The 21875-nt window shown below is 41.2% G+C and overlaps 1 protein-coding gene across 1 annotated transcript; it reads right to left on the bottom strand.

Moving 5' to 3' along the window:
• Positions 1-252: 252 nt before the first annotated feature.
• LOC121949399 (minichromosome maintenance complex component 3 associated protein) lies at positions 253-21861 on the bottom strand. The gene is made up of 28 exons (XM_042495072.1): positions 19949-21861; positions 18230-18474; positions 17770-17851; positions 17434-17572; positions 16235-16428; positions 16009-16148; positions 14934-15131; positions 14252-14520; positions 13828-13990; positions 13334-13491; positions 12380-12603; positions 11771-12012; positions 10020-10120; positions 9723-9854; positions 9388-9501; positions 8528-8680; positions 7238-7435; positions 7054-7122; positions 6831-6965; positions 6556-6709; positions 5879-6143; positions 5592-5689; positions 4647-5037; positions 3582-3857; positions 3333-3462; positions 1404-1589; positions 1161-1299; positions 253-960 (listed from the first exon to the last, which is right to left on the bottom strand). Exons 1-28 carry the CDS (start codon positions 21474-21476, stop codon positions 793-795), a joined length of 6291 nt encoding a protein of 2096 aa, XP_042351006.1. The 5' UTR covers positions 21477-21861; the 3' UTR covers positions 253-792.
• Between the last annotated feature and the right edge of the window lie 14 nt (positions 21862-21875).

Consider the following 21875-nt stretch of genomic DNA (forward strand, 5'->3'; position numbering starts at 1 on the left):
TTAATTATGGTTCAAACTTCATTTCCCAGCTACCATCGCGGTGCCGTCCGAGGGGTTCTCTACATGGAGAGACATGAGCAGAGAGCCGGCCATCCAATCAAAAACCGGTTGGGCGGAGAAGTGGGAGGGTCCGCTGAAAGTTCCTCCAATCAGAGCGCTCTTACGACAAATACTACACATGTGCTCACGCTTTGATAAAGATTTATGCTCCAGCCAAACTACTGAATGAAAACTGGGCTCAATATATAAGTTTTATTTGAAAAATAACACTTTTATTCAATATTAAAGCCGTTAGACATAACTGAAATATACAAAAACTGGTTCAAACATCACAAAAGCCATTCTATAGTTTTAGGCTGGTTTTACAAATACAATCCATATCATTCAAGATGTGTTAAGACAGACAAGGAAAGCAGCTTTTCCAGAGGTTTTAACACACTTCAAGAGAATGCATCAGGTTTGTGCAAAAACATACACATCCAAAAATAGACACTGTATAGACACACACATCAAGTTATAAATGCAAAATTTACAGTACAAAATTAAACTGAGTAAAAATCTTGTATTTCTTTCTTCGTGTACAAGACTAGACCTTAAAATAAAGACAAACATGGTTGCAATCAGTTAATCTGATCTCAACAGACTAAAGGATGACAAAGTCACAACAACGTAAACTCCACAGTGCCATGAGCTTAGCAAAAATAAAAGTAGTCTCTTGCTACAGGCAAATGTTGATTTTTGTTCTCATTTTTCAAACATTTGCATAGCTGTAGAGTTTCTTTCAACAGTTCATCAGTCATCAACGATGCTCAGCAGACCACTTAGCTTCAGTCTGCAAGCAAGCTCTTCCTCTTTGCTCGCCAAAATCTGTCGCTCGAGCTCCTTCAGTCGCCATGACATAGAAACAGGCACGATTTTAGACTCCTCTGCTTTGTCCGACAGATCATCGGGCTCCGGCTCCTGGAAAGCCAAAACAATGACAATGCACAATCACTGCAATTCACTATTGCAACATTTAGAAAATACTGTTGATTAGTGTTTTTTGCAGTTACCTATAAGACACTATTTTTTTAGGATTTGTGCAACATTTTTATCACCCAGATTGGCTGTGAAATAACTTGTCATGGTATCACAGAGTAAGGTGAGGGGACATGTCTTACCTGTGTGGCAGTCTTTGCTGTGGGTGCATGAATTATGGTTGTGGGCATGGACAAGAGAGTGGAGGAAGGAAGTAAAAGCGGTGTGGACAAGTGGTCCAGGGGGTCGCCATCAAGCCAGCGCTGTAGCTGCTCCATGCTCCTGTAGATGAAACACGCATATTAGAAATTACTTTTGGCAAATAATAAATGCAAAGAAAAACCATTTTGTTTTGTTTTCAATTAATGCAACCAAAGAACCCAGACCTTTTGCTTTCTGCTTTCTCCTCCTCTAGGGTCTGGAAGACTTTGTGGGCCAGTAGCTCTTGTGCTGTCGGAGTGTGTGTGATGTCCAGAGGGGCTGTGGGGGCCTTGAGAGGCTCCACCAGACTGTGGAACAACCTCTGTCTGAGGGACAGACTGCTGGGCGTTGCACTGGCAGCTGCACCCGCCCTGAAGATGTAGGAGGATAGAGACGAGAGTCAGGGGGAAAAATTAGAAAAAGCACAGCAAAGGAGGAGTGCTGCGATTGTGTAGCTGCATGGTTTTGACAATGTGATGCCGAGTGGCCAGTCAGACCAGAGGGGAGAAATAAAACTGAAAGCGCCAGACAGAGAGAGGGAGTAGAGTCGGCATCAGGGCGAGGCTGACCTGACCTGGACCGAGAGCTGCTCCTCTACCAAGCTTTTTTTTTTGGCTAATGTCCGGTCGCAGGAGAATAAAGTGGATGAGCTCGGATTGAGGCTCACTCAGCAACAGAATATCAGAGACTGCTCTGCGCACATCTTCACAGAGACATGGTTAACCCCTAACATCCCGGATCAAGCTGTTGCACTGGATGGGCAGACGTTGTTGGGAGCCATAAGGACACAAGACTGATGCAAATTCAAAAAATGCACTACAGGAATTGAATGATGCCACCAGCAGCAACATGCCCAAAGAACCGGATGGAATCTTCATAGTAGCTGCTGATTTTAATCAACTCATGCAATTTTGTTTTTTAAAATTTGTTTAAAAAATTACTAATAAATCTACCTTCTACTTGCTTCTATGTTCTTTGAAAAATATGAGTAACTTCAGTAATGTCTTGTTGAAACTTGAGTGAGAGGAAGTTGGTTTATATGCGCAAGATGCAATTTGACATAAGTAAGAATACATTTTTATTATAAAAATAGAATTTCCTGTGATCCATTGAAATGTTAAGAGACCTCTGGGTAATTTTTTTTATTTTATTTGACACCCCTACAGCACATACTGAATGTGCAGACCCCATCTGCTCTGTGTTTGTGTAATAACTGCCTAACCAGCAGTTACCTTGGCCATTAAGTGAGGTGAAGTTAGTCACCACAGGAAGTAATGGTTGTTGTAGGATCGATGGAGCTTAAGTCTGGAAAACTATTGCTCCTTTTAAAAGTTGTAAGTGTATATTGTCACAGCAATGTTTTTTATTTTACTGCAGATTGGCTGGATTATTTATTTGCTTCAACACAGGGATTGACACTAGCTTTTTTTAAAAGGACCACATGTGCAAAACAGTAAAGCACTATGAAAGTGGAAGACAGTAGCCACGGGAAATTTTGGATCAATTCGCATTAAATCTACACGTTCTCCCTCTGCCGGTTCTCGTAACCAGTGAAGTGACATTGGGGGTCACAGTTGATACACTAACATTGTTCGTAGGTACCCCGCTGTAACGAGCCACCGTGCCAGGGTTAGCGGTCTCAGTTAATGCAAAGTGTTAAGCCTCGCTCAAACTAAAAAAAAATATGCTTCATTTTTTGTAATGTCTGCAATTGTTACATTAACTTATCGTTGTAGTATAGTGTAATGATTTTTTTTCCTGTCATGTTCTCCTTTCTCTCACTCGAAACCAGCTGCTCACTACAGTGCTTGGTGCACTGCAGTTTGTGGAATTGTGGGACTTGTAGGTTTTAAAATCAGCATATTACAGTAGGATGTAATCATTTACTCGCACACAATGCTAAATAAAATTATTTTTATAGTTCGCATGTCTATTTTTCAGGGCAGATGCAAGTGAAATACTCTCACTTATGTGTAAATCTTATAAAAATGAAAAATGTTGCAGCTTTAACTTGACCAATTATGAATGTATTTAAATTTCTTTACACTGAACTGCTTCAAGGTGACACGATGCATCCAGCAGTTTTAAAGTTAACAATTAAAAAGACTTCTTACCCTTCCATCTCTTGCTGCTTCTCTCTGTGGGTTTGTCTGACTGCCTGAGTCCACTCCTCAGGAGGCTGGAAACCTTTAAGAGAATCTATCGGGATGTACACCAGGATCTCCCCATCATCCGTTACAGCATCTTTAAAAAAAAAAAGAATTATTACAGTTCATACCTCATCAGTAGGTTCACACAGAACATGTGTATTGGTTCTTGTTCTAACTCATAGTACAATAATTATCCCCAAAGAGCATCCTTACCTTCACAAACAGGTGGTCCAGGGATCTGCCAGTCTTTCAGTTTGTGGTCGATGCAAATCACCAGCACGTCGTCCCAAGGCATCTGACTGAAGGCTGGACATACACTCTCACTGCTCATGCTTACTCTGTACATGGGGGTTCGGGTATGCTGACGTTTTCGCCTGACCCTTTCCAGAAGGTTTTCCAGTCGTGACATGAGGAGAGGCTGACTTCGGTGTGTGACTGGGATCTGAGCGGCGTAGTGAAAGATCGAGGAGCACAGCTCAGTCCACGAGTCTAAAGAAAGGGGGAGAGATAACAATGGGAGTGAAGAAAGAGAAATTAGTATGATGCAGGAATTATTGGTCACTTCTTTATGCCTTTCTGTTTGTACCAGAGTCCCTAAAGCTTAAGGCCAGTTGAATGTAAACTTTTTAAAACTTTTTATTGCAATTCAAAAATTTAAGACCAATTTTACAATAACCAAAACAGAAAAAGGAAAACAACATAACCAACAGCAATTACTTATAAAAGAAAATGTTGCTCAAATGTTGACTTCAACAACAACAATATTTTTTTCAAGTTAAAAAGTAAGATGATCTACTTCAAATGCTGAAAAAATGAAACTTTCTAGAGTAAAACACGTGGAAACAATGACCATATTATGTTAAAGAAGTATCTGTTTGAATAAAGTTAGTTCATTATTCATTGAATTGGATGTGGTAAATGTGCTGTATGAGTGTTGTTGGTTCTTCTATCCTGATCAGCCTGACATTAAATTTAGAAAACTATTTTAAAAATAGATATTACCAATTGTTTTGATTTCACTATGCAATGTCAAAAAAAACTGATTCATAAAATCCTTCTCCCAAATGTCTTAGCATCTTTAAGACTTTGAAAGATTATTTTAAGACATTTCAATGCAAATTAAGGCCTTATTTTTAGATTCATGAATTTAATTCCTTTTAAGAACTACAAGGATCCGCAGGAACCCTGGTTTGTACTGCAGATGACTTTCTATTATAAATAAAAACTCTGCACTGATAGATATCCTTTCTGTGTTAAAAACAGATCTCAGTCACTGACCTGTAGCAGGTAGCTGCTCCCACTGTGGCAGCTGCAGGCTGAGGATGGCACTGCGTAGCCAGGCCAGGTGCTGGGCAGAGTTCCAGCCCAGATGAGGGACTGAGTCCTGGGAATCCGGCAGGCAGAACTCGCCTGGCGGCCACGAGAGTCTGCTGAGATCCTGGGATGACACTTTGTCAGCGATGTGAGCCAGCACGGCGTTGTACAGCTGGATGACGGTCGCAGGGTCCTGGGGAGGAAGACAAGCTGCAGCCCGATCCTGGCGGTGGGCGTGAACTCTGGGACTGAACTCACGACTCAAACTGGCCTCTACAAGCTGCACCAGGGTCCAGCAGGAGAGCGGGAAGGGTGGTGGTGCTCGGGCGAGCAGCCAGCGTGTTGCCTGGCTTAGCTAGAGGCACACGAGAGGACAGGTGAGAGAGACGTCGGAGGAGGCTTACAGGAGATGTTTCAAAACTGTTAGAAACTATATCAGCGTTTCCCAATGTCTTTGTCTTGCGAGCCATCACAATAAAGGAGGGTCTACAGCATGTCCATGTTTTTGAAATAAATAAATAATAAATAAATGAATTCAAGCAATGCCATTTAAAAGGTGTCTAAATGCAGCACAAGAAAACTGATGTTCATGAAGGTGATAATTGGGTAAAGTAAAAATAAAAACTGTATGTGCAATGAGTGTCACACCACAGAAAAAAATCGCCATTAACCACCAAGCCAAATTCAAATTATGGAAAAAACAATCGTCAAGTATCCAAAATGAGGATTCAAAGCCCTGAAACAGTTAGCAGTATTATGGGATCTGAGACTCTCTGAGACAAAGACTGTACCACTGCAAAGCTGAGCCAGTGACAGTGACACACCTCGAGCAGATGAACAACTGCTGTGAAAAGATGAACAACTGTAATTTTCTGTGGTGTTGGAGTGTATGCATGTATGGTATAATACCTGTTTGGACCCCTGTAGGTCACTCGTAGTCTCTGGTATGAAGAAGAAGGTGAACTCTGATAGCAGACCTTCCTGGACCAGTGTGTGCAGCATCAGGGCTGAGGGACAAAGCATCATGACAGGATTAGTTCAGGCTCGATGCATTTTATCCAGATTAATTAATTAATAGCAGCTGTTCCAATGCAACTGCCTGATGTAACTACGACAACCACCTGCATTTTATCATCCCAGATTGTGTTAAAACCAACTAGAAACCTATTTATGCCATCATTAATGTTATTAATTACCTTCTTCAAGTTTCTGTGTATCATGAGTGCCACCCTCGGGCCCTGGCACCAGAATGACCAGAGGCAGCGGGCAGTGCCAGGTGCTGGCTTGCTGCAGCTGTTTGAGCTGAAGCAGCGCTGACAACAGAGGTACATCCTGCTCGTCTTGCACGGGCTCGACGATGGGCATGGCTGGGAGCAACATGATCAGAGCTCCGGTCCCCTGGAGCTCACAGCACTCCTCCGTTTTGGACAGGCCGTCTTCGGTCAGAGGGCCCCTGGACGCCTGAGAGATACCACAAAGAAGAATGAGGCACATATGAGTCTGTGTGTCACCCTCCCCTCTTTCTTGCTCCATTCCTATCTATTAACTGTCCTATTAATAAAAAAGCAAAAATGCTCAAAAAAAGGAAAAACAATTCCTAAGAAGTATTGCATAAGTTGCTTAAAGAAGGAACTTTGTAGCAGCCCTATAGCGCAGTCTCTGTGTAAAAAGGGCTATTGTCACCTTTCCTATTAATAAAAAGGCAGAAATGCTAAAAAATAAATTAAAAAAATATAAAAAGAAAACAAAGGTGGCTTAAAGGAGGGACTTCATAGCAGCGAACTCTGTGTAAAAAGGGCTATAGTCTCAAAAACATACGGCCTCAGCGATGTCTTCTCTGCAGTCATCCGTATATGCTGCTGTCTGATCTCACCTTGATGCTGATGTGGACTTTGTGAGTGCGTTGTCCGTTGTTCTGGAGTGTGTTGGTGACGCAGAGGGTCTCTAGTGTACCGTCTTCCTGCTCCTCCCTCCCCTCTGAGCCCATGTTCCCACCGAGCTTCACCTCCAGCCAGTCTGACAGGACCCTGAGGACAACAAACAGGAGAGGACATGCTTCATGAACATTTCAGTCAACACTGAATGCCTTCAATGAGAAGAAATGTAATAATCTGACTGCTGTTACTGTGGGTGACTCCTGCTGCTTACCTGTCTGCCAGGCTGGCTACACTCTCGTGGTCGCTGGGTAAGAGGAGAACAGCTTTCCAGAAGATTTGCTCAGGTGGGTCGGGGATACTTTCTGTCACCAGTGCTGGCAGGTCGAGTGGAGCCCACACCGCCTCACTGAAGGAAACACCAAAAACAGGTCAAAAAGTGATGCTTTTGCATTACAACATGGACAAATGAAGGAATAAACATACACATGACTTACTCGAGCAGCTGCTGATAATAGAAGTGAACTCTCATCTGATGGATCGCTTCCTGTCTCATTTTCAACAGCCTTTAGCAAAATACAAAACAAGCTTTATACTTTAATGTATTTCAGAGCTGACAAACACCAGTGTTTCGTTAAATCAATCCTCATGTACATTCCACACACGTAGAGATGAGCGTACCTGGTGCTGGAGAGGGCCAGAGTGCCGGCGTTTCCCAGGTTGACCAGACCGCGGGCCAGATCTGCCATAGAGGGCTGTGCAGGGGCACTGGGAGCCAGAGCCTTCAGTTTGAATCGAGGATCCACACAGCAAGGAGCTGCAGGGAAACCTCTCATCTGTCTCTTCAGCTGCCGACGCACCGCTACCACATCACGCCACCTGGTGGTACACAAGAGGAGGAAAGAGGGAAAAGATGTTCATTCACACATTCAGCCAGAGTTAGACTGGTATGCCGGTGTGTCAGACAGATGTTGGCCTGTTATCAAATCATTGTTGTCGCTCAGGTTTAGAACATTTTGGGGTCAATCGCAGCAATTTGCGTTACATGATGGTTTGAATATTTCTGTCACTTATCTTTTGTTTCATGGTTTATTGAAATTTCAAGGGATGCATAAGTTTCAGTGCCCATGTCTGGACAAGGAAATACCTTTAAACATGGATAGATTAAGAGCGTCTAATAGTGATAATAAAAATAAAGTTTAAGACTAAAACACACACACACACACACACACACACACACACACACACGCGCGCAAACAATAAATAAATAAATTGAAATAACAATAATTTAAAAATCAGAAATAAAAATAAGTAACTTAAGATAAAAACAAAATAAAATACAGAGATGGTAACAGAGATACAAAAAAACAAATCTAGTTAAAAATTCATTTAAAAACAAAATACATAAAATGAAATAAAAAAAATAGACTTTACTAAGGGTGGGGGAAAAGTCAATACAGAACAGTAGTGGATAGTTTTGTGTGGGAATACTGTATCAATATATGGATGCAAAACATTGATTTTATTATATACATTTTCGACATAACAAATAAAAGCTTTGGTAGTTTGGGCTGCTACTATAATATTAAAATCAATTTAGTTTTTCATTTCACTAGATATAAATTCGTGAAATAAACATGACTGAAGGGAGATGAACAGACTGAAAATATGTTATTAGATAAAACAGATGTTGAAAAAGTGTTCTTTTAGTGACATTATTTGCTGTTATGTAAAAAAGGAAAAAATACCAAGGTAATTTATAGCAATACTTATTATGTCACAAAAAGTGAAAAATTCCCATAATATATCCTTACTTTGCGATAATATCATGTCTTGGGGCCTCTGGTGATTCCAGAGGATAAGACCGAAAATGAATGATATCTTACTCTTTCCAGAAGGAAAAGAATATTGTTTAATGTATACTCTGAGCTAACATTTCCTAAAACAAGAAAAGAAAGAACAGTTTCCTACCTTTTAATATACTTTTGAATACGCTGCAGCTCAGCTTCCAGGATGTCTTCAACCAACACAGCAATGTCTGCATTCAGCGTCTCCTCGATTAGACTGGTGCACACCTGCTCCGTGCATTTAGCCACACGGTCTGCTTTCTCATTCACTGCCTGTCTGAAAAAGCAATAAAAAAAGTGTCCAATTCAATTCTGTGAAACTCACTAGCAAAGACATTGTACCTCATGATAAGGGCAATATTTAGTGCAATACTTTAACCACAGCAATCCTCTGTGCAATTATTCAAATGTGCAATTTTCTTCTAACTCTTGAATGTAGGCTATATTCAACATATGACAAATATTGTATATATTTGTGTTGTCATTCTTACTTGTGTATATCTCTGTTGTTCATTGTAGCATTCCACACATATTTTTATTTTTAGATTTGTCACTTACATACTACTTTTATACACTGCATTGTAGCATAAGGCACAGTTATCCATATTACAATTTAAATATTCACTTACTAGTGGTAATTGTCTACAACTGTATTTCTTTACACACTTTACATACTTGGCATATTATACGTACATTTATATTTAAATATTTACACACTAGTGCTCTTTTTTCCTATTACTGTATTTCTATTTTATATCTTTATATACTTGTGCTGGTATTTATTTATACTTAATATTACTCTCTATGCTGGCATCAGAGCAACGGTAACAAACAAACAATTTCCCTGCAGGGAATCAATAAAGTATTTCTGGGTCTGATATTACTATTTAATTCTCGCACCTTATTATCCTTTTAGGCAGTCTCGTTAAACGTGTAACTTTACATCAGAACACATCAGAATTTGGTTGTGTTTTAAAGCCTTACTGGATCTCAGAGGTGGCGGTCTCCTTGATGGTCTCATCTAAAACTTCATAGACGAGCTCTGTGCAGAGAGAGAAGCTGAAGTGCACCAGGAAGGCCTCATGTTCCTGCTTCCTCCTGCCACCAAAATACACACAGAAAAGAAAGTGGGGGTGAGCTGTGGCAAATAAAGCCGTTTTTATAATTGCTTGAAACTGGCGAAAAGCAAAGCACTAACAGCTTATGAAGATTATTTTGGGTGCTGGTCTCTTTCTTTACCAAGCCGAGTGCGTTGTTAAAACACTGAGTTATAATCGGCAGGCCATCATCAGGCTGCCCTGAGCTGTCAGCAGACTGACCTGGCTTCTTCAAGCTTGCGTTTCTCCTCAGCGACACGCTCCTGTTCCAGCTTGATCTCGGTGGAAGACATGTCCTGCAGCATCTGTCCCAACACCTCGCTCACCAGTGACTCCACCTGCACATCGCTCTCCCTGTACAATCAAAGGCGACGGGACAGCAAGTTAGCTATCATAATAATACAAACTGGGAGAGCTGGAGAACTGTTAAGTGAAATAAAGGCAACACATGATTTAAATGAATCATCCACAAGAAAAGCTGGCAGAGAAAAGCTGGATGGATGGGTCACTTAAACTTACGCAAGAGCTGCTGAGGCATAGCTGACGCCAGCATCGGCGACCTCCCTCACTGCTGCTTCAAGCACCTCTTCAATCACACAGTCCACTTCAGCCATGATGTCCTGCAGGAGGGAACAAAACACACAGTCTCTGTCATGCCAACACTAAAAACTAAAAGACAGCCAGTTCTGTCGCCTTAATGAGCTCTAATTAACATTTTAATGGTTTATTTTCATCAAATTAATCTGATGAATGCTTTCTTCATTAATCGGTTGGTCTGTGAAATATCAGAAACTAAAATTGCCCGTGCCAACATGTACTTAAGTCCAAGGTGCCATCTCATTTTTGTCAAAAAATTCATTTTTTGAAAAATCATTAAAAAAAAACAAGCAGCAAATCCTCACATTTAAGGAGCTGAAACCAAGGAATATTTGGCATTCTGAAAATATGTAAAAAAAAAAAAATACTGTCTGTTCTGATCTAACTGAACTTATTCATTAATTTCAGTTTTCAGGAATGATAGTTTTTGAGTTTGACAGGACAACAATGTCATTTTAAACAGCTTAGAATAAAGACAAATTCCAACACAGTGGTGGATGAGGTATTCAGATTTGTTACTTTAGGAAAAGTATTAATACTACCCGATTTGGAGGACTGGTATGGAATCATTTTGAAAATATTTAAAATTGAAAAGCTGACCTTCTCTTTGAGGATTCAAAAGAACAAAAATTGCGGGAATGAATGGATCAAATTTATAACCTGACTACACAGAGACTTTGTTCGAGCCCACTGTAGTTTCAACTTCCTCTACTCTTTTTAATATGACATGTAACAATGTGCACTCCCTCAGTTCCAGTGTGCATGGTTAAGTTTACTTACAGTACTTGGACAGATATACATGAAATGTAAATGCTTAAATAAGTATATGTGTAAGTAAATGGGAAAATGTAGATGTAGAAGTATTATGTATTTGCCTTTTCTTTTAGCAAAAATGGTAAGGATAAAAAGAAATGAAAGGAGAGTAAAGAAAAGAAATGAAATTATCTATTAATAAATTGTAGTATATTTGTATCACACAGACATTATAATTGTAAGTATGGGGGAAAAATCTGTATTTTTGAAGCTGTGGTTGTAAAAAGTCACAAATAAAAATAAAATTAAAAAAATATATTAATAATACCTCACTGTAAAAACAGTCCTTAATCGATAAAAGCCCTGCATTCAAGTCAGCAAAGGGTCTTCAGAAAGGCTGCTGTGTTATATTATGTTTAGTTTGCTTGTTATCAGATGCATTAATGTGTAAGCAGCACTTTAATGCTGTAGCTGCTCTGCAGTGAAACTAGCTGCCAGGAAAATGCACTGGAGGAAAAATAGTCATATGCTAGTATAAAGTAGGATAAAAATTGCCTACTCAAGTTATTCTACCTCATAAAAGTACTTAATTACTTCCCAGCATTGTCACTCCATCACATTTACAAGACATCATAAGTAAGGAATACACGGATCACAGCAAAAGTAACTGTAACTGCCCAAGTGAGACAAAAGGGACTGAAGCATGCCGATCAATTTACAGCCTTTAACTGCGACTTATGTTTTAACACCACTGCATCTTCATCAGAAGACACACATTAGTCTTTTTGCATGATTAAGGACTGTAAATTGATCTATGGAAATGTATTACAACAGTGCAGGCAATTCAGTGAGAATGCATTAATCCTCCAAAAGGGACTTCTAATGTGGTTTGAGATAAACAGATTAGAGATTCTGCCCACCTCGTTGCTGTACGCTGGCTGAGGTGGAGGAGACGGGGGTTTGATGGGCTGCGGTTGAGGTATTGGCTGGAACAGCTGCTGGGCGTCTGCAGGCGGGGCCGGGCTGTGGTACGATTCACCGAGTTCTCCTGTCTCGTCTGCAACAGCTGGAGGCAAGCCGAACACTGCGGGCGCGTCTGGAACCACCTGTGTCAGCAGCTCAACACTGGGCGGGGCCTTAACCTCCACCTTGGCAGCAACAGCTGAGACAGTGAAGAGAGATTTCAGCTGTTATTAATGAGACTGACTGTATATTTCTGCAGTTGTGATGAACTTACATACTAATTTCTCAGAATTCATTTTAATATGGTTGCTACAAAAATTGTACAGGAAGTAAAGTGTTTTATTCTTGATAAGAATATATTCTATAAGTGCAGCCTAAATTTTGTCTGGGAGAAAACCTCAAGAATTGGAAATACAAGGCACAAAGTAAATTTATTGGTCATAAATTCCTATAATCCTAAAAATTCCCTATAAATTCCTAATAATCTATTTACTTATGCAGGTACTGTAAATTGAGAATAAAAAAAATCATTTCCAGGGTTGAGATCAGTTAAAATGTGTGAATACCTTTGAACTGGCTCGCAGTGGGCTCGGTTAGAAGGCATTCTCCTCTGTACTTGTTCTGGGAGTCAAAGCTGCAGACATGAGTGTGCTGGACGGGTTTTGGGAGAGGACCTCCGTTCACCACCTCTCCAATCAGCACTGTTTTCTTTGAGAGGATGACATCCGACTTCTTCTGGGACAGAGGCAGCTCTGGCTCCTGATAGGCTATCCGACTCAGCTCAACCATGCTGTGAACAAGATTTGGGGACATTTTTGTTGGACGCAGGCTAAAATACACAATGAATAGGGTTTACAGCACAAACACCAGTGACAGTTTCTGCAGCACTTAAATGCTTCTGATGCGTATCTTTATATTCTCTGGTGTCACAGAATCAGTGAACAGAGTCCTGTGACACTCTGACCGATGTTACAATGAATTTGAACACACCTTCTGGCTGCCGCAATATGTATTTTTTTGACTTTGCCACTGCTTGGTGTGTTTTCGGCTTTAACCCTTTGAAACCTGAGCACATTGGCTTGATTTCTTTAAAAATAAACATGAAGGCAATGAGCAATTTCAGAAAAAATGACCAAGAAGTATGACAAAATCGCCTGAAAATTACTTTAAAAAAAAGCAAAAACAGCAACAAACAAACAAAAATGACCAAATGAGAAAAACAACAATAACAGGGAAATTACCTGGGAAAAAAAAACGTTTAAAAATTCTAATTATTTTGAAACATAGTTTTAAGTATATACATTATTATATATTTAGTTCTCTGGAAATGTTTATTTTATCAAATATTTTTTCTAAATATACTGATTCCTTGTAAGCCTTCTGTGGAGAATTTAAAATTTTGCTTATAAATACTGAACTCTGTGGTATTAAATAATGCTTAGCTGCAATCAGGTGACCAATCAATTTTTTTTTTCAAAATATATTGTGAGACTTGCGTTAGATTATCAGCAGACACTCACCCATCGCTGATGTTGAGGCCGTACTGCTGGATAAAGTCAGCTGCCTCGTCAGCGTCGCGGAACATTAACATGCGAACGATGTCCTCAACTGGAAACGCAGTGGATCTTGGACCCACGGTGTGAGCCATGTTCAAAGTCTTCAGGGCCTTAGCTCTGACCTGTGAATGCGTGCAGACACACCCACCCACACACACACACACACACACACACCCACACACACCCACACACAATAATGGCTATTGCAAAGTTTCCCAAACATTCATTTATTTGTGTCGGCTGACCACGATTAAAACATCTGCTGCTACAAACTGATTTTACATTTTTGTAGCTTGGTCATTCATTAGAAGCACAACTGGAATATATAAACCATTTGGTTATGCATTGCACCACATTGTTGGAGCCCAGAGTGTACTCTGTGCAAACACGGAGCAGCTGAACGTCAAAGTTTAAGTGAAAGTTTCACTTATTCAGTAATAAACAAAGCAGTTTCTAACCTGATTGAAGTATCTGTGCAGGAGGCAGCTGGCGAGGTACGAGGCTCCTTTCACCAGCTTGAAGAAGCGCACAAAGTTGTTGCTGTTGACCGCAGCAAATGCATGAACAGCAAACTTCACCTCAGCGGAATTGCGCACCTCATCACGGAATTGCTGCACTTCCCTGTGTGGACAGGAAGTGTGAGGAATTATCTGTCTTGCGTTTGCTCACAGGGAATGCAATCAAATATGCTCCAAAAAAGTTAAGGCAGAGCTGGAGCTGTATATCATTCCAATGCACACATTTTTTGACAAAGAAAGAAACCAAAAAAGGTGCTTTGCGCATACCTCGACATTGCCCCAACATAATTAATCATTTGAGTGTGTGTGTGTGTGTGTGTGTGTGTGTGTGTGTGTGTGTGTGTTTTTGTTTCAGTGGACTAACCGTAGGATGTCACCATCGTTGAGTTTCAGCAGCACGTTGTACTGGCGAAACTCGGCCTCCAGCAGGCAGTAGATGTTGCGTGTGGCCAGGTCCTGGTACATTTCTTTGAGACTCTGGAGGCACTTTGTCATGTTCTCATTGTTGATCTTGGCGTCGAAAGCTGACATATGCTCCTCGCAGAGGTGGTGAGCGCAGTGCACGTGGAAGCGTGTGCACTTCTCAATTAGCGAGACCGTGTTTGGGCAGCACAGATGCTGCTGGATGATGTCCTGCACGGGTGATTGAGGAATGACAAGTATCTTAAAATCAGTCTACAAAACCAGTCCTCCCCTCTGGACCCAGAAAATGTATTGAAACCGTTGCTCTTACATACTGATGAGCAGAGTAGCCTGAACATACAGTAGTTGTGTGTAAAGAGAAGTTGATAGCAAAATTTGCATTCAATTATCAGAGATACATGTACAACACTCTGCCTAAGTTTCCAAAAAACAGTTATGCGTCTGAGGCAATTCAAACATAGAACTTCAGAGTTTTTTCCTTGAGTCTAATGCAATTTTTAGGAGTTGTAACAACAAATTTTCTCCCTGAAACCCACATCTGCAACTATTGCAACATGAACAAAATGAATAGAAACTGTGAAACGAATCCCATTCAGGGCTGGAAAAAATATGCTGGCTCTTACCTTGCGGATGCCGCGGGTCCTGTTCCAAACAAAGTCATACCAGTCCCGGTAGTTGTCGCGGCCCTGGTCCATGATCTGAGTCACCAGATAGTCCAAGGTCATGCTCAGCACAGGCAGGGGCCGCAGCTCGTGGGGCAGGGGCTCCTCCTGGTCGGCTGATGAGCGGCTGTACTCCTTGATGGCTGCTGAGTGATCCACCTAGTCAGGGACAGGAGGGGACAATTAATTTTGTGTCCACAGTGTCCCTTGTGTCGTCATTGTAACAGCGAGCTCCCACTTGCACAAACATTATGAGTCATGACCCTTTAAGCCATGACATATATTCACACACTCAATACAGCTGCATAACAGACGCACCTACAATTTGATCTTATTCTACCAGTGTATGACTATGCAGATGATCTAGATCCGTGGTTCCCAACTGAAGGGTCAGGGTCCAAAAGTGGGTCGCTGGTCAATTCTGAATGGCCTGCAAGTTACTCGGGAACATGTCAGAACCGTGTTCTAAGCCGACGTGTTGTTTACATTTTGTGAAATAAAACTGAACATGTGGTAATTAATTTATGTGTGAACTAATGACTAAGGAAAAAATCTGAACCCCGTGGCTGGACCAGTTTGGAACCACTGATCTAGATTTAAAAAAAGGACATTTATTTTGGACATCCTCTACTTTGCAATCCTAAATTGGTGTGTAATACTGCAAAATACCTTTGTTGCAAAGCTTACAGATTAAATTAATAAAGTGTGTGACAGAAACCTCAGAATGGGGCGGCCTCTAGCTCACCTGCTAGAGTGTGCGCCCCATATCCTGAGGCCTTTGCAGCAGCCCAGGTTCGATTCCAGCCTGTGGCCCTTTGCTGTGTGTCACTCCCCCTCTGTCTCCCACATTTCCTGTCATTCTATAGCTGTCCTATCATTAAAGGGAAAAATCCCCCAAAAAATAATCTTGAAAAAAAAAAAAAAATACACCTCAGAATATCAGAGACATGATGCAACCCCTTAAAGGACTGTCTCAGCTAAAAAAACTAAATATTTTTTAGTGTGAAGAAGCATTAAGAAGCATTAAGGACGTTACCATCTCAGTATTCGGGATGACCTCGAATATGCTCAGCTGTTTCCGTGTTTCCCTCATATACCTCTCCTTCTCCGGACACATGTCAGGACACGTCCCCACAAACACCTTAGACAGGTCTAAGTCGGTCCTCTTGGGGCGACCTGGTCAGACATATGAAGCGCATAGTTAGCATGCGTGTCATGTTTGTAGCCTGGCTGCAAAAGATTGGTGTGAGAGGTGATTTCACCTTGACGCAGGATCTTGTCCCTCTGCTCCAGGAGGCGGTACTTCTCCTCAGCAGTTTCAGACACCTGGCCAATGAGGTGGAGGAGCGAGGAGGGGACGGGGCGCTCTGAGCTCAGGGCCTCTGTGCTGCTCTCTTTCGGGGGTTCAGCGTCAAACTGCAGAGACTTTGCTAATGACGACTTCTTCACTGGAGAGCTAACACATGAAAAGACATGTGAAAGACAGTTAGATCACTACAGTAACTTTTTAAGCTATTTTTAGGGTGTCCATTGGCCAAAGCCAAACAGCCGTTTCCATGCGCCTCTCACTACTGATTTTGACAAGGAGTTATTAACATCCTTCTAAGTGTAGGTCTACTGTATGTATACTTACCACAGAATCATCACTGCACTTAATAATGGCAAAATCTTGCCATGTCTCAAACCAAGCATGAAGTGGAACTTAATCTAATCATGTAAATGAGCTTCAAATATTCAAACATGAGTTTCCCCATTAAAACAACAATATGAGTGATAACATGAGTTATAACAAGCATTATGTTATAACAACAATTTATGACATTTAACTGATAACATACATATGCTATAACAAGATAAATAGTACATTGTTAGAACAAGAAAAGTTTTTCGTTATGACATGATGAATTTGTGTAATGTAATAACCTGATATACTACACTTAAAACTGGGTAGACTCCCCCCCCAAAAAAAAACTCCAAAAAAAGAGCCCTAAAAAACAAAACAATAAAAACAACACCAAAGGTAGGAGACATAATGTCTGACTTCTATGTTCCTATACTAATAACCCGTGTGTCTGTGTTTGTGCACGTGGGACACAATATTTGCCAACAAGGAAAAAGATAAATAAATAAAATAAAATAAAATAAAAGAAAATAAAAGAAAAGAAAAGAAAAGAAAAGAAAAGAAAAGAAAAGAAAAGAAAAGAAAAGAAAAAAAGTTTTGACCTGAAAAAATCATTTTAAAATGTAAAAACATCTTGTTTTAACAAGAAAGTTATCATTATTATTATACCTTATTACCTGATACTGATCAGTTTGGGTTTTTTTCTGGTGTGGCAGCAATAGGCTTCCTTACAATGATGCCTTCTGGCCAGAGAGTAGGTAAATTATTATTGCCGTTTGCTGCTGCTTTGTGTGCTTTTGCTGTTAGAATCAAACTTTTTCATCCAGATGTAAGTGTTACCTGTGGCTGAAGGTCATCATGCTGCTGGCTGCAGCTCTTCTAAATGGGGGGGAAGCAGCTTTGGACCTGATGTCCTCCTGACTTTCTCCTTTTGCCTCCTCCTTTCCTGCTGCAGGTCTGCTCTCTTTGTCCCCTGGACCTGATGCACAAAAAGCCATAATGTGAGTCACTGCAATGATCTAAGGGTAATATAAAATAAAAAGTATACAGTAAAAAAAGTCACTTTTGCTTGTAGGTCTGTACGACTAAGAATAAAATCAATAGAGCATAACTGTGAATGCCTGCAGCTGGAAATGATTTCTACATCAATTCAACTTTCATAGTAATTGTATTTACTCTGCTTCTTTTTCTGCCACAGGAGGAGGAGTTCGTGTCTTTGAAGGACTTTGCCTTTCTTCTTTGCCTTTGCTGCTGACGCCTGATGGAGAAAACAGTAAGATAAAGCAAAATAAGACTGTGATTTCACTGAAACATACACATCATCATCTTTGTGTCTCACAAAGTTTGGGATTATAATAAACTTTTAGATGTTTTATTCCTTGTTATATGTGTGTCTCTGCCCTTTCCTGGCTTGTAGTTGCTGTGATTTACCATGTCAACATTTACATACTTTGAATTTTTTCTTTGCTCTATTGTGTGTCTGTTTTTAATGTCAAGCACTTTGTGATTTTTATCTGTGAAAGGTGCTCTATAAATACCTTTACTAACTTACTGTTGTTGAACTAAACTGAAATGGAAGGTGATGCCATCAGGCCACAGATTAAGCATGCAATGAGTTAGACAGAAAATAACTCACATGGTCATCAAAGTGTACTATAGCCTGGTTCTTGGCCGGCCGGCAGAAGACCTTGCGGACTTTGCCGAAACGACCAAAGTGTCTCTCAATCACTTCCTTCTTGTTGACGGTTGGAGGCACATTCCTGCACATGATGACGGTGCAGTCACTGGGAGACATGCCGCCCAGGCTGTCCGAGCTCTCTGTGCGTACACCACGTCTCACAGGGGTTATGCTGAGGGTGGGGTCTGGGGTTATTGGTGAGGCTAGAGAGGGATGATGTGTAATAGGTAGACAACAAGATAAGTATATTCTAATGATGCAAACCACTCTTTTATTTTATTTAAGGCATGCACTTGAAATTCATAAAAGCATCTTGAAAAAAAAAAAATACAGGTAATACACAGTTGGCCTAATGCGAGAAATGATATGTGACCAGATATTCTCTTATTTTTGCTCGTATCCACGATTTCTTATTATTATGTTAATACCCATTGATTTTTGGGATTCACCAATGTTTTCTTATTTTTGCTCTTCTTTTAAGTGAGAAAATTTCCCCAGTGGTCAAGAGAACTCATACTAAGATAAGAGAAAAACATCTTGTTATCACAGACCAGAAATTGTCACCTAGAGCAAGGACAAATCTTAAAATTAAAAAATGAAAATAATTAGTGTACAGATATAGTGTAAAGATATGGAATGATAAAGTACACATTATCGAGAGCTCTTCATCTTTAAAAAATTAAGAGGAAAATATAATTACATTTAATTCATGATGTTAAATCATTTCTGGATGCGTGTATATATATAAATATGTCCTTTTTTCCCTTCACTCTGTACTGTGTTCTATGTATTTCCTGTTTTTCGTTGGATTATTGTTTACTAACTGGTTAGTTTTTCTGTTCAGTGTGCTCTTTGTTGTCTTTTTTGTTGTTGTATTTTCTGTAAAATGTTAGTTTAGGGGCTTGGTTTGGGTTTTTTAAATTTGTTTTTGTTTGCTGTTTGAGTGGGGTCCATTTTTTATAAGCCTCTGGCTTCTTGACCTCTGCTGACACTTTTAAAAAAAAATAATCTGGATTTTCTGCAGTTTAAAATTGTGTGCAAATAAACTAAAATTAAAACTATGTAACTACTTCACAATTATAAAATTAATTGCCAATGATTTCTATTATTGTGTAAGCCATTTCTCATGCAAAAACATTTCATGGTTCCAGGTTCTCATATATACTGTATATGTACTGTATGTATGTATTTGTTTGGTGCCATCTCTCGAGTATCAGCCACGAATCTTTGCACACAGCATCACACCTGCCCTTATATAGTGTTTAAGGGGCGTTAACTCTGCTAATAACTGACTTAAAGACAAGTGGGATTCAGCATTGAGCACACCTGGGTAAGAGCAAATTTGGGTGGTTAAGAATGTTTAGTGCTGGTGTCGGCTGGCTCAGTGGATAAAGCAGGCGCCCCATATATGCAGGCAGTGTCCTTGCCGCAGCGGCTGTGTGTTCGATTCCGGCTTGGGGCCCTTTGCTGCATGTCATCCCCCCTCTCTCCCCCTTTCACACTAGCAATCTCTTGTCCTATCTAATAAAGGCAAAAAAATGCAGAAAAAAAATCTTTGAAGAATGTTTAGTGCATCTAGAGCTTACTTCTCTTATTTTTTCTCTTACCAGAAAATGAAGACAAATTTAAAATAATGTTGCTGCATGAGGCTCAGTATGTATGATCTGTACGTCTCACCTGAGTCTTCATCTTTTTGCAGCACATCCCTGGTCAGTGCTGGTGCTATGGGTGGTGCGGCAGGTAGGTCGTCGCCTTGAGTTTGGACGTCTTCTCTCTCTGTCTCTTCCCACTTGGGTGCTTGCTCCTGAGTTTCCTTTGTGGCCTCTCGTTTCACTGACTTGGGGCCATCCTTACGAAGAGCACTTAAAGCCCTACCGAATAATGCTCCTGGTGGGCCACGGGACCTCATCAGAGGCCTCTTTGAAGGATGTCGTGGTGAATCTGCTTCTGTTGCAGCACCCTCCTCCTCCTCTCCTGTGGCAGGCTTCTCTGGGCTGGGTGCCACTGGATCTTCCTTTCGCTTGGTGCCTTTGCCAAGTCGTGCAAATATATTTGTGTCTCCAAGGCCCTCAAGGGTGCTCCCTTTATCCTCTGTACTAGTCTCAACTTTTGCTTTGGTGTCACCAAAAGCTGGGGGCTGACCAAAATTGCTTCCTCCAAAGAGGGGTGCTGCCTGGGACGGGAGGGCTTGGGCTGAAAAGCTGAATGATGATGGGGTGGTGGGCTGGGTGGTAGTTGCCTTAGTGCTGGAGCTAGAAGGAGCTGCTGGCTGGGAAAAGGTGAACTGCAGTGTGTTGGAGGGAGTGCTGCTGCTGCTGCTGCCAGTTGTTAGTGGATTGTTTTGAGCAGAGACAGATGGAGCTACAGCCGGCTGTGAGAAGCTGAAGCCAAGCTGACCTGACTTAGCCCCAGTCAACAGAGAGAAGCCAGTAGTGGTGGTGGTGCTGCTATTCAGGGCGCTGGAGCTTGTCTGGGATACACTGCTGCCAAAAGGTGAACCTGACATTGATGTGGTTTGGGGGTTAGTTGGCTCAGGGCTTGCACTGAAGATTGGTTTGAACAGTGCCTCATTGGCCGGCTTGAAACTGAATTTGGATGATCCGAAGTCTCTGCTCTGGGTCACACTCTGACCCGTGCCAAATACATTGGTGGTGGCACTGGTGGATGATGGCTGTCCAAACACAGACTGTCCAAAACCAAGCGGCTGAGGTTGTCCTATGGCAGTGGTGGATCCAGATGTCATCTGGGAGTTCCCAAATCCAGAGGGCTGTTGGCCAAATCCTGTGGTCTGCTGGCTAAATCCTGGTGCCTGACCAAATGCAGACGGCTGTCCGAATGAAGGTGTCTGACCAAAGACTGAACCCTGGTTTGGTCCACTTGTCTGTCCAAAAGCCGGTGCTGTGCTATTACCAAAGCCTGAGCTACTCATTCCTAATGACTGCTGTCCAAATGCTGGAGCTTGGCTGATTGTAGGCAGCGAGGGGGGCTGTGTGGACGCCTGTCCAAAGGCAGGGGCCTGTCCAAACACGGTATTTCCATGAGATGAGGGCTGTCCAAACGCTGATGGTTGAAAAAAGCTCATAGTTTGGGGTTGATTAGTGGAACTTTGCTGACCGAATGACTGGAACAAACCTGTCTTCAAAGTGTTGCTTGGCGCTTGGAAAGCTCCACCTTGTGGACTGCCAAACGGATTGGATGGGTTCATGGCGCAATATTAGCGGTTGTTTACTATCCTTACTATTTTGTTAAAAGAATTATCTCTCATCCAAGGCATTCAAGCGACAGACGTATGTAACACTAATCCAGTCTCTCGCGTATTTAGGTGTAAAGGTGACACCCTTTCACGTAAAAATCAACACCAAGACGACAAAGCAAATAAAAATACATGGCTGGGCCGCTAGCATTAGCTAGCGAATAGCATAAACATTCTTTCAGTTGACGTTAGCTCGCCAACGTTTGTTCCATTGCTCTTAAAGCTGCTATTTTTGACCACAGAGAAAGTCCGTAGGTATCACCGCATAATAGTAAAACTCTGTGACAAATAATAAAACATCTCACCGTTCACAGTTTTGTTTGCTATCTTGACTTTTTGGTTCAGTTCACG

This window comes from Plectropomus leopardus, chromosome 10 (genome assembly GCF_008729295.1).
Source record: "Plectropomus leopardus isolate mb chromosome 10, YSFRI_Pleo_2.0, whole genome shotgun sequence".
Lineage (NCBI taxonomy): Eukaryota > Metazoa > Chordata > Actinopteri > Perciformes > Serranidae > Plectropomus > Plectropomus leopardus.